This window comes from Corythoichthys intestinalis, chromosome 12 (genome assembly GCF_030265065.1).
Source record: "Corythoichthys intestinalis isolate RoL2023-P3 chromosome 12, ASM3026506v1, whole genome shotgun sequence".
NCBI lineage: Eukaryota > Metazoa > Chordata > Actinopteri > Syngnathiformes > Syngnathidae > Corythoichthys > Corythoichthys intestinalis.
Genome location: NC_080406.1, coordinates 40,130,022 through 40,142,419, shown reverse-complemented (window position 1 = coordinate 40,142,419; position 12,398 = coordinate 40,130,022). Strand labels below are relative to the sequence as shown.

Genomic DNA, 12,398 nt, shown 5'->3' with positions numbered 1-12,398 from the left:
GTATTCATTTATATTGTATATTTTATGTTGTCTAACTTTAGTTCCTATGTGAATATTAGTTCCTACTTGTTTTGTTGTGGTAGGAGGGTTTTGTATTGAACACGGGGCCGTGTTCGTTATTATTATAGCAGAGAAGACAGCAGTAAATCAAAAAAGACAAGTCAACTGTGCCCCGATCTACCACTCAAGAGATCTAATGGACTCAAAAAGTGGGTTACGATTGCATATTAGTTTGAAAATCGACCAGATCCACCGTATTTTTACGATTCTAGCTAGTAGTATTGACGCAGGAGTGCCGCGTCTCGCGTCAAATAATAAACTCTACTGTTCTTTTCGCGTGCGTCGCGTTGAGCCGCTTCTGGGACGCGTCTAACACGGGGCCACACTGCGACTGGTGTGCGTTGGCTGATTGACTTTAACGCCCGCGTTTCACTGCCTTCTCGCGGCGGCCATGTTGTCGCGCCGTTGACGTTTCTGAGTTATATACTGTCCTACCGTGTTGGTCCTCATTATAGTAGAGAAGACAGAGTAAATATAATCTACACACTGTAATCCGATCGACTCACAGCCTCGAAAAGTAAGGGTTACATTATGTCAGAAACTTGTTCGGTACGCCTCCGTTCCGAACCGAGCACCCCGTACCGAAACGGTTCAAGACAAATACATGTACCGTTACAGCTATGTTACGTTAACATACCCGCCACGTTCGCATTTTTTTGTTCATGCATAATGTAACATTTTCATACTGTACACTTATTCAGCATGTTGTTCTCTATTGTATTTTTGTTTTAAATGGCCTTTCAAGATGACATATCCGTTCTATGTATTGGATTTTATCAAGTTAATTTCCCCCAAAAATGCGATTTATACTCCGGTGCGACTTATATATATTTTTTTTACCTCTTCATTGCGCATTTTTGGGCTGGTGCGACTTATACTCAGTTTCAACTTATAGTCCAAAAATTACGGTATATATTTTTGTTTTAGAAATGATCATTTTTTTGTTAAATAACAAAAAAGGAACAAACTGTAAATTTATTATTTTTCTTTTCATTAATTTTTTTCAATTTAATTTAAAACGATATATTTTAATTGTCAAAAATAACAAAATACCTTAAAATCTATTTTAAGTGGGATGGTTGGCACATTAAAGCTGTTGAAAATTTAAGAAGATTGTTGATGTGTTTTCTTAGTTTGAGTGTTACTCTCTGTCTCTTTGAACTGTGGTTCAGCTGCCACCGTAAATGGCAGCCAATAACTTAATGCAGGTATTCTCCTCATGGTTGCTGCATGTCAGTGTCCTCTCATACATTCAAGTGTGTGGGCCGTTACTGCCCTGCTAATGGTTGCTTTCCCAGATTTGTCTCTTGACATTTAGTTTGATGTATTGACTTAATCTATTAGTACGAAAGTGGCCACTTTTAACAGGCGCGTTTCAATAATGACAAAATGAACCTTTCAGCACGTCGCCAAAATATTAATTCACCAGCGACATTCCAAACATAAGAATAATTATAAGAATAATAATAAAAATTGAAAGTTAATTTGAAGATTACAACAAAAAATGGAAAATTCTAAATGAAAAAAGTAAAAAAAAAAAAAAAAAAAAAAAAAATTCTAAATAAATAAATAAATAATTTTTGGGGAATAAATACATAAATATAAATACAATTGTGGAATAAACAGAACTAATAACATATAATTTTTTTTTTGATTAAGAAAATATCTTGTACTTATGTATTGCCCCAAAACTGTATGTATATTTGCTAAAGGTAAGTTCAGGTGTCAAGCTGTTAAGACAAAATTAAAATTCTTATTCGTGGTTGTTGTGAATAGTATTTTTCAAATTATTATATTGTGTGTTTGCCTTTTTCCGGATGTATAAACAATGCATGGCAGACAGATCCTCTCGCACAAGTGCAAAATATTTCCCTGGAACAAACATTTTTATTTCGACTGTGTTTATGTTGTACATCATGTTTTATTTTACTTTAATTGCAACAAGGAAGCGAAACATAAATAATTGACAGGGGAAAAAAACAGCGATATTATTTGAAAGGATGAAGAATCACTCTTGGGAGAAAAAGAAGATAAATGGAAGCAATATGTCGAACATTCGAGTAGGTCCTTACACCACTACTAATGAATCAAATACACAAAAAGAGAAAAAAAATCTGCACATAACTGGACTGGTGAGAAAATTACTCACTTTTCTTTTTTGACCTTTTTGTAACAAAATAGTAAAGATTTTGGAGAGGATATTGTCAAATTAACTGACTTGCTGCCATTAGTTATTTCACCACAAATACAACAAAAATGTTTTTTTTTTGTCATTTGTTGTCTAATTTATTCCTGATCAGTTCACATTTCGGCATGTTTTTTCGACAATGCTACTGATTTATTTCACCCTCCCTACACATTGTGTAGTTCTTTTTCACCATAAAGAAATTAAAAAACAAAAAATCTTAATCCTAACATCTAAAGGAGAAACATAAGCAGGGGCAGTGGCACGGGAAGTGTGGTGCTGAGGGTGCTGCAGCAACCCCAGGTGCTGAGGAGAAAAAAAGCATTTTGGTAGATTCTTTTTTTTTTTTTCATAAATAGAATATTGAAACAAAAGAAATAATTAAAAAATATTGAAACAATAGTTTATTTAACTTTGGGGATTACATATACAGTGGGGCAAATAAGTATATAGTCAACCACCAATTGTGCAGGTTCTCCTACCTGAAAAGATTAGAGAGGCTTGTAAGTGTCAACATGGGTAAACTTCAACCATGAGAGACAGAATGTGGGAAAAAAAAAACCAGAAGATCACATTGTTTGATTTCTAAAGAATTTATTTCCAAATTAGAGTGGAAAATAAGTATTTGGTCATCTACAAACACGCAAGATTTCTGGCTAACTTCTTCTAACGAGGCTCCACTCGTTACCTGTATTAATGGCACCTGTTTCAACTCATTATCGGTATAAAACACACCTGTCCACAGCATCAGTTAGTCAGTCACACTCCAAACTCCACTATGGCCAAGACCAAAGAGCTGTTGAACGACACACACCAGAGACAAAATTGTAGACCTGCACCACGCTGGGAAGACTGAATCTGCAATAGGTAAAACGCTTGGTGTAAAGAAATCAACTGTGGGAGCAATTATTAGAAAATAGAAGATATATAAGACCACTGATAATCTCCCTCAATCTGGGGCTCCATGCAAGATCTCACCCTGTGGTGTCAAAATGATAACAAGAACAGGGAGCAAAAATCCCAGAACCACATGGGTGGACCTATTAAATGACCTACAGAGAGCTAGGACCACAGTAACAAAGGCTACTATCAGTAACACAGTGCGCCACCAGGGACTCAAATCTTGCACTGCCAGATGTGTCCCCCTGCTGAAGCCAGTACATGTCCAGGCCCGTCTGCGGTTCGCTAGAGAGCATTTGGATGATCCAGAAGAGGACTGGGAGAATGTGTTATGGTCAGATGACACCAAAATATAACTTTTTGGTAGAAACACAGGTTCTCGTGTTTGGAGGAGAAAGAATACTGAATTGCAGCCGAAGAACACCATACCCACTGTAAAGCATGGGGATGGAAACATCATGCTTTGGGGCTGTTTTTCTGCAAGGGAACCAGGACGACTGATGTGTAAAGCAAAGAATAATTGGGGCCATGTATCGAGAGATTTTGAGTGAAAATCTCCTTCCATCATCAAGGGCATTGAAGATGAGACGTGGCTGGATCTTTCAGCATGACAGTGATCCCAAACACACAGCCAGGGCAACAAAGGAGTGGGTTCGTAAGATGCATTTCAAGGTCCTGGAGTGGCCTAGCCAGTCTCCAGATCTCAACCCCATAGAAAATCTGTGGAAGGAGTTGAAAGTCTGTGTTGCCCAACGACAGCCCCAAAACATAGAGGAGATCTGCATGGAGGAATGGGCCAAAATACCAGCAACAGTGTGTGAAAAGCTTGTGAAGAGTTACAGAAAACGTTTGGCCTCCGTTATTGCCCACAAAGGGTACATAACAGAGTATTGAGATGAACTTTTGGTATTGACTAAATACTTATTTTCCAACATGATTTGCAAATAAATTCTTTAAAAATTAACAATATGATTTTCTGTTTTTTTTTCCCACATTCTGTCTGTCATGGTTGAGGTTTACCCATGTTGACAATTACAGGCCTCTTTAATATTTTCAAGTGGGAGAACTTGCACAATTAGTGGTTGACTAAATACTTATTTTTTAACAAGTTTTCCTTTGTTAATAAAACCACCTGACATCTTGCTTGCTACTGGGTCACGTTGAATAAGGCACTTGGAATGGAAAGTAAACTGTTGACAGAAGAGGCGATAACATGGCACAAAAACGAATTAGCAAACTTTTTTTTTTTTTTTACAAAAGTAGCGATTAAATTCAATTCGAGGTTGAAGACGCCAAAATGAAGATCACTGTCCTTTTGGCTTCTTCAAATAGTTTAGATATATGCTTGCATTGTAGCCATATACACTATTATTGTTTGTTGTTGCTGTTGAGCTGCCGCCGTGCAGAGTGTTGCTGAATATTTGTGTGCAATTTAAACCTTTTAGTTTTCAAATGTGTCCGTGTGTCATTGTGTTGTCTAGTTGCGAGGATTTGCATTATAATACACGGACGCGTTCCAATACAAAAACTCCAACACACTCTAAGTGAAAAAGATTGCCGTCTTTGTAGTAACCTAGTAGTAGTATGTAAACTATCCAGCATGCGTGTGAACTGCCATTGTGCCCGCCTTGAATGGAAAAAACGGGCGAGCATGACAAATTTGGACCAAAACGGCTGTTTTTGGAAAGGAGAAACTAAAAAATATCTTCAGCACCCCCTGCTGTGAGTGACTTCCAGCATCCCTGAGCTTGCCTGGCACGGCCAGAATGTTCTCCCTGTATTTTTCAAACACTGAGAGAATAGTCTGGGACCCAGCCCATTAACAGCCTCTCGAGCAAGTACAAAATCAATCGTCAAATCAGATTCGTTTATTTGCGTGACGTGTTCTTAACGAGCAACGTCACTCTTCCGCGTCGGAAGTTGTCTCCACAACAACAGAGATGGCGAACAGGAGAGCTGAGAATATGTTCCAATCCTCGGTAAAACCAGTTTTAAATGACCAAAAACACATCGACACAAGTCATTGACAACTCTCTGTCTCGCGCTAGCCATGTTGAATAAACTCCGCTCTACTTGTATGTTTACTTCCGCGCGCAAGTCCTTCGTCGCGTTTCTAACGTCACATCTGCCCGTCGCTGATTGGTCCACTCCACTGTCTGTTTGCTGTGGCTTGCTCCGCCCTGGACTTCCAGACTCAATAGCTGGAACAGCGGTGAGTCTGGAGTACCAGGCTATCCCTGAGCAGTGGTGTTTTTTTTTTTTTTTTTTTTTTTTTTTTAAATAGGAAGCAGTTCCACACACAAAAAAAAAAACAAACTCATTTTATTCTTCTAAATGAGTTGAAGATTGTTCAAAATGATTTATAAGAACAATGTGGTGGCCCGTGGCCAGAGAGCAGATAATACAAACTGAAATTAATAAGAGTAAAAGTCTGCCTCCCATTTTTTAATACCAAGATTAAAAATTTTAATCTAATACTAATTCTTCCCTAGGCTGCAATCTTAAGTGTTCTAAGAAGTTCACCATGGGAATTATTTGTAAAGGCAATCAGTTATGCCTTGAACAAGGGTCGAGCAGTTTTTTTCCCTTATCAGTTTTAAGAGGACATTAAGAGAAATTACTAATTTTAATAATCATCGTAATTGGTTATTCACTCGTGTTTTTTTTTGTTTTGTTTTGTTTATTACCTTCTAGGGAGCATTAGTCACAGCCTGCGCAGATGACACGTTACACTTGTGGAATCTTCGTCAGAGGCGACCTGCTATCCTGCATTCACTTAAGTTCAACAGAGAAAGGTAAGAAGCACTCACAACGTGCACAGGGTCCAAGTCACTACCAATCCTGATGATGAGAAACATGACAGAAAATGGATGGGTAACCTGAACTTAACCTTGTTGGCTGTAACTTTGAAATGGATCATAATTCAATTGAACAATCTTTTTGTTGTTGTTTTACACAAAATAGCTGTCTGTGTAATGCTGATAAAAAGCATATTCCCATTTGTCTGCTGTCAGAGCTAAATGGCAGACAATGCCTTTTATATTGCAATACTGTTTTTGAAAACAGCTACAAAAAATGGAGAAAACATCAAAAGAGAAAATTGATTTTTCAAACGCCTTAGGTGGTTCACGATGGCACGGAGTCACAGACACGGACACATTTCATCATACAATTTTCCTCTTTTCTTATCAACGTTTTTTAATTCTTCATAGCTGAGATAAGAATCCTTGCAACATTTTGAGACAAGGCTTGTTTCAAGAATAATGTTTCAAACTAAAAGCTATATTTTTTTAGCAAAGAGCAATTACACAATTGAACAGGCAGTTTAATCAAAAAGGTTATTGTGCATTATATCAATGGTGTTTATATCAATGGTCTTTATTGTTGTAGTTTCCTTTATGTTAGCCAAATTTGGCTGCCACTGGTGATCGACCATTGACACCGAATCGATGATCAAATGAATCAGCAATCGTTTGATCGTCTCAATGTTTTTGTTGAAATTTTTGATTGACAAAAAACAAAATGAGGGGAACTACACTTTTCTCCTTTTAAAAATAATAATTTGGGACAATTTTGAATAGGAAAAATAGTAGATATTCTCCATTTTGGCTTTATTTTTATTTGTATTCATATGTCTTATCTATGTATTTTTTAATTTACATATTTTCAATAAAAATAAACAAAATAAGAAAAAAAAAACTATAAATACAGTGATCCCTCGCTACTTCACGCTTCAAACTTCGCACCCTCAGTCCATGGTGGATTTTTTTTTCAATTACAAAAAAAAAAAAAAAATACAGATGAGCTGTCCTGAGCCGATCGTGTGGTCTCACTCTCCCTCCCTCTCCCTGTTCTTTGTTGTTCAGTCAATACACTGGAGTTGCTTACCGTGTTTTTCGGACTACAAGTCACACCTGAGTATAAGTCGCACCAGCCATAAAATGCCCAACGAAGAGAAAAAAATATATATAAGTCGCACCGGAGTATAAGTCGCATTTTTGGGGGAAATTTACTTGATAAAATCCAACACATAGAACAGACATGTCATCGTGAAAGGCAATTTAATATAAAAAATACAATAGAGAACAACATGCTGAATAAGTGTACAGTGCATGAACAACAAAATATACTGTCCTCACCAGGACGCTACGGCTCGGTCCTGGCTATTCAGCAGGCTAAACTCCCAAATGCCGATGCTGGATGTCCGTATAATTTGCTCAATCAATTTCTTCCTCGATACCAAACAGGTTCACATCGATGTAAATAAATGATAATTAGTTGCTTTTACAGCAATGACATGACACAAACTGTTAGCATGTGTTCGCTAGCATTAGGCTCTGAGTGTCCGATCGCGGGTGGAAAACACACAACAAAAATAGAAAAGATGATACACACAGGTGTTGCCTCTGTACAGATATTTTACAAGCATAAAGAATGAACATAGGTTCTCAGCCGTGTTTCTCTCTTGCTAACTTACCCACTCAGTCAGAGCGTAGCTGTCGGTCTTCTTCTGGCGTGTGAGCGCTGTTCTTCACGTAAACAAGTGCAAGTGCGCCCCCACGTTGGCGTGAAAGCACCACAAACTGAAAGCATGCATTTCAATATAAAAAAGTCAATAATACAATTGAACACACATTGCCAAAGGCAGAACGTGAACGTGGCCATAGCTATTAAGTTATTCAGATAACTATAGCATAAAGAACATGCTAACAAGTTTACCAAACCATCAGTGTCACTCCAAAACACCAAAATAACACGTGAAATGATATCATAATGTGTTAATAATTTCACACATTAGTCACTCCTGAGTATAAGTCGCACACCCAGCCAAACTATGAAAAAAAACTGCGGCTTATAGTCCGAAAAATACGGTATTAAAGTTAACGATGATTGATAGACGTCTTCTGTATAATCTAACCACAGATAACTGGAAGCCTCGACATCAAAGCGCCGCATGCCTCAATCATCGTTTAACTTGTTAAACAGTTGCTGTGGCAACTCGTTGTGTGTAAGTGAGGAGATTGAGCGGAGTTTAGTGGACTCACTCAATGCAAAGCATTTAATAAAGACAAGCATTTTTGTACTTTATTCTTGTTTGAAAATAATTCGGTGGGACAGAAACATGTTTAAAACTTAAAAAAAATTTAAATATAGTTATTACATTTGAAGTGCTTAAAAACAATTTCTTAAAATATAAATATGGCGGACTTGAAGTTCCGCTCTGAGACCCCAAATTTGAAATGACCAAATTTCAAACTTGACCTACATATATGCATGTGTGATACATAATTGGAAACCTTAAAATCTCAATTTTCTGGGGGAAGAAAAATTTTGAACAGTAAGGCATTTAAAAAAATGAAAATTAAAAAATGAAACCCCTAAACCCTAACTCAAGGTGAGAGCATGAGAGAGCATAATTAAAGACACCATGATTTTAACGAGATATAATCGCTTACTTACCTTGTTTCGATCCAAAAACTGCGTGTAGGATGTCTTACCGAGTGTCAAGACAAAGCTGTGAATGGCCACAGCCGGACTTTTTGGGTATTTTATGGGTGAAACACAGTAATAAAACAATAGTCACAATGCAGAAATCCCAGACATCAAGGAGTGGTGGAATTTTTCTTTTGCAAATATTTAGCTTTTTAAATATTTTTTCCCAATTTTTCTTTGTTTGGATCGATTATCATCCAAAATATCGGGGATTATCCGACAGTTACAAAAAAAATACAATCAATTATGAGGTAAATATCCACGACCTATTTACAGACACAGTTTTTTTCATTGTGACGTAATTTGTTTAATAGTTTAAAATATGCGAGTGAATAATTTAATAAAGTTTTTTATTTTTTTTTAGCTAAATATTAGACATCAATTAATGATTCTAAGCTAAAAATGATAGACATTTCGAATAATAAATATAAATACTTACCTTCTTTTGGGTGCTGGGTTGAAACAAAAGCGGTTGGGCGGTGTCTGTAAACGGGGGTCTCCAGGGTAAAACAGACTAATTAAAAATAGTTTGGGGGCTTAATACGCCATGAAAGCATTATGGCAGCATATAGACATATTGTTTTATCAAACACAACAGTTGTTTTGGCTTTAAATACAGTAGTTTATATTAAAGAGGGGTGCAAGAGCAGAAACTGCTTTTTCAGCCTTGTCTGTGTTTTCCGACATATATATATATATGTTAAATATATAATGATCTTGAAATACACAGGTTCACAATGCAGTGCTTCTAAAAATAAAGTGCTTTGTGTTTTTTAAGTTGTGTTTTTTCAATTATCCTTTGGGGAAAAAAGTGAAAAAACATGTCTTATATACTAGTATATTTCTTTCCAATGCTAAATCTGAATAGATACATTGTACAAACACAAAAACAAAACAAAAAACTTTTTTTTTTGTTTGTTTTTGGGTTGGGGGGTGGCTACTTTCCGGTTTTTCACTTATCAAGGTGGGTTGTGGTCCCCATTAACCGCGAACAACGAGAGATCACTGTACTTTATTATTATTATTTTTTTTAATTTGTACTAAGGAATTTGATTTAAATTTAGTGGGGTGGAAAAAGAGCCCCAAAACAAGGTCAATGAACAGAGTTCACAGTGGCGGACAGACAAAATGACATGGCAGGCTCGATCTGACCGCATGTGATGTGTATGATATGAATTTGACGGTTTTAAAGTTAACCTGTAACAAGGCGCTATTTAGAACAATTGTAGTACAGCACAGCCACCCATTTATCCATTGTCTGTTCCACTTATCCCATGCTGGGCCACGTGAGGCTTGTCCTCAGTGACATTGGGCGAGAGGTGATTTAACCTGTGAATGACTAGTGATCTGTCTATTGTGACCCCGCCTCCTACCCGATGTCAGCGGAGATAGGCTCTGACTTCCCGCAACCCGGTAGACCGCATCAGTGGCACAGATGATTAATGGCTACTTCTACACTGCACCATGAGCAAGCACTTGGCAAATGTGACAAGGAAAATAGCTTAGTGGGTGAACATGCATCAACCTTGACCAGAGAGTACTGCAGTGAGGCACAGTGAGAGCTGAACGGGTTACAATAAAACTAAATTACTGGACCAGAGGTGTGTTATTCGGGCAGTTGTACTGTTGTCACAGAGGCTCTGGTTTTTGTATTCATCCATTTTGTATTCGGATTCCGTTCATGACAGCAAAATCCTACACCTGCTGACTTTGGGATGAAGTTGGATTACACCCAGGATTGGTTGTCAGTCAATCACAGGGAACTTGAGCACAGTCACTGAGCGGGAACTGAACTGAACCCATGGTGCCTGTGCGGAAGTCTGGTGAATTAAACATCGATAACTCCAACATCCTTTGATATTTATTCTCTGTCCAAGGGCCTAGGTTTGCTCTCAACATTGGTAGGGACGACATAACCTGCATGTAGACTTTTTGCTGTGGACGGGACATTAATAAGAGACTGGGTGAACGGGGGTCAGGGCTACATTTCTCACCAATATGAACCTAATTAATTGAGAGCCTAAATGATCAATGCAAAATAAGTCGATATTAACTTATACTAACTTTATTGGTTATTGGTGTATTGGTTTAGGTTATAGTTTAACCCTTCAGGTTCAATTCAAAACCTTTGTTTTCAACTACTACTAAAACATTTTGAAAATTAATGTAGAAATAAAAGTTAAAATTGCAATGTTTGAAAACTATTTTTATATATGGCGGAAAACACACACAAGACTGAAAAAGCAGTTTCTGCTCTTGCACTCCTCTATATAGGAAACTGCTGCATTTTAAGCCAAAAGAACTGTTGTGTTTGATAGAACAACATGTCTATATGCTGCCATAGCAGATCCATGGCGCATTAAGCCCCTGAACTCATTTTAATTTGCCCGTCTTCCTGGGAAAACCCTCGTTTACAGACGCCGCGCAACCGCTTTTGTTTCAACCTAGCCATAAAACGAAGGTAATTAATCATATTTATTATTCAAAATGTCTGTCATTTTTAGTTTAGAATCATTAATTGATGTCTAATATTTCGTTAAAAAAAACAACTTTAAAAAATTATTCACTCGCATATTTGAAACTTTTAAACAAATTATGTCACAATGAAAAAAACGACATCTGTAAAAAAGTCACAGATACTTACCTCATAACTATCGCTTCATTGTATTTTTTGTTGTTGTTTCAGTCGCATTCTTTTCGATATGTTAGATGATAAATAATCGATCCAAACAAAGAAAAATTGGAAAAAAAACATTTCAAAAGGTAAATATATGAAAAAGAAAATCTCGACCACTCCTTGATGTCTGCGATTTCTGCATCGCGACCCTTGTTATATGACCATGTTTCACCCATAAAATCCCCCCAAAATCCAGCTGTGGCCATTCAAACCCGTGTCTTGACACTCAGTGATACATGCTACATGGAGTTTTTGGATCGAAACAAGGTAAGTAAGCAATAATATCTCGTTAAAGTCGTGGCGTCTGTAATTCTGCTCTCGCGTACTCTCACCTCCAGATAGGGTTTTGCTGTTTAAAAAAAATTGTTTTTCTTAAAAATGCCCTCCTGTTCAAAATTGTTCCTCCCCCAGAAAGTTGAGATTTTAAGCTTTCCAATGATGTATCACACGTGCATATCGGATAATTTTGAAAGTTGGCTAAATTTGGGGTCTCAGAGCGGAACTATATATATATATATATATATATATATATATATATATATATATATATATATATATATATATATATATATATATATATATATATAATTACCTATATAACTGAACTCATTTTGTAATGGTTGGTTAAAAGTTGCTGGGGACAGTTTCAGCATTCCGAAAAGTTGCTAGTGTTATGTCCCTACCGTCCCTATGCAAACATACCCCCTTGTCGCTATCCCTGTGGCGCATTTTTTCCGATCAGAATTGAATTTCTTAAAAACTACGTGTTTAGTCTTCACATTATCACATGAAAAAAGGGAAGTTTAATCATGAAATTTTAAAAGGATTTAATACAATTCTGTTTCGAGCATTATGTTGGTGTTGAACCGATAGATATCATTTTTTGGCTCCCGAAACCAATTTCAACACCCGGTTGTGTGCTATTGGCCGACACCGATACTGTACAGATACCATGTTTGGTTTTTTTTTGTTGTTGTTGTTTTTTTTTTTTTTTTTCAATAAAAGACAATAATATGTATATATATTAAAAAAAAAACAAAACACTAAATTACAGCATACGCACTTGAATTTAAAGGCACTGCT

General features: G+C 36.8%; 1 protein-coding gene across 15 annotated transcripts in view; it reads left to right on the top strand.

Annotated features, from left to right (window-relative positions):
- Window positions 1–12,398, top strand: part of stxbp5l (syntaxin binding protein 5L) — a 239,039-nt gene that overhangs the window by 127,475 nt on the left and 99,166 nt on the right. For all 15 annotated transcript variants that reach the window (XM_057852750.1, XM_057852747.1, XM_057852744.1 and 12 more), the window contains exon 4: window positions 5,840–5,940. In XM_057852750.1, the coding sequence (XP_057708733.1) occupies window positions 5,840–5,940 (101 nt within the window). The remainder of the gene's footprint in view (window positions 1–5,839; window positions 5,941–12,398) is intronic.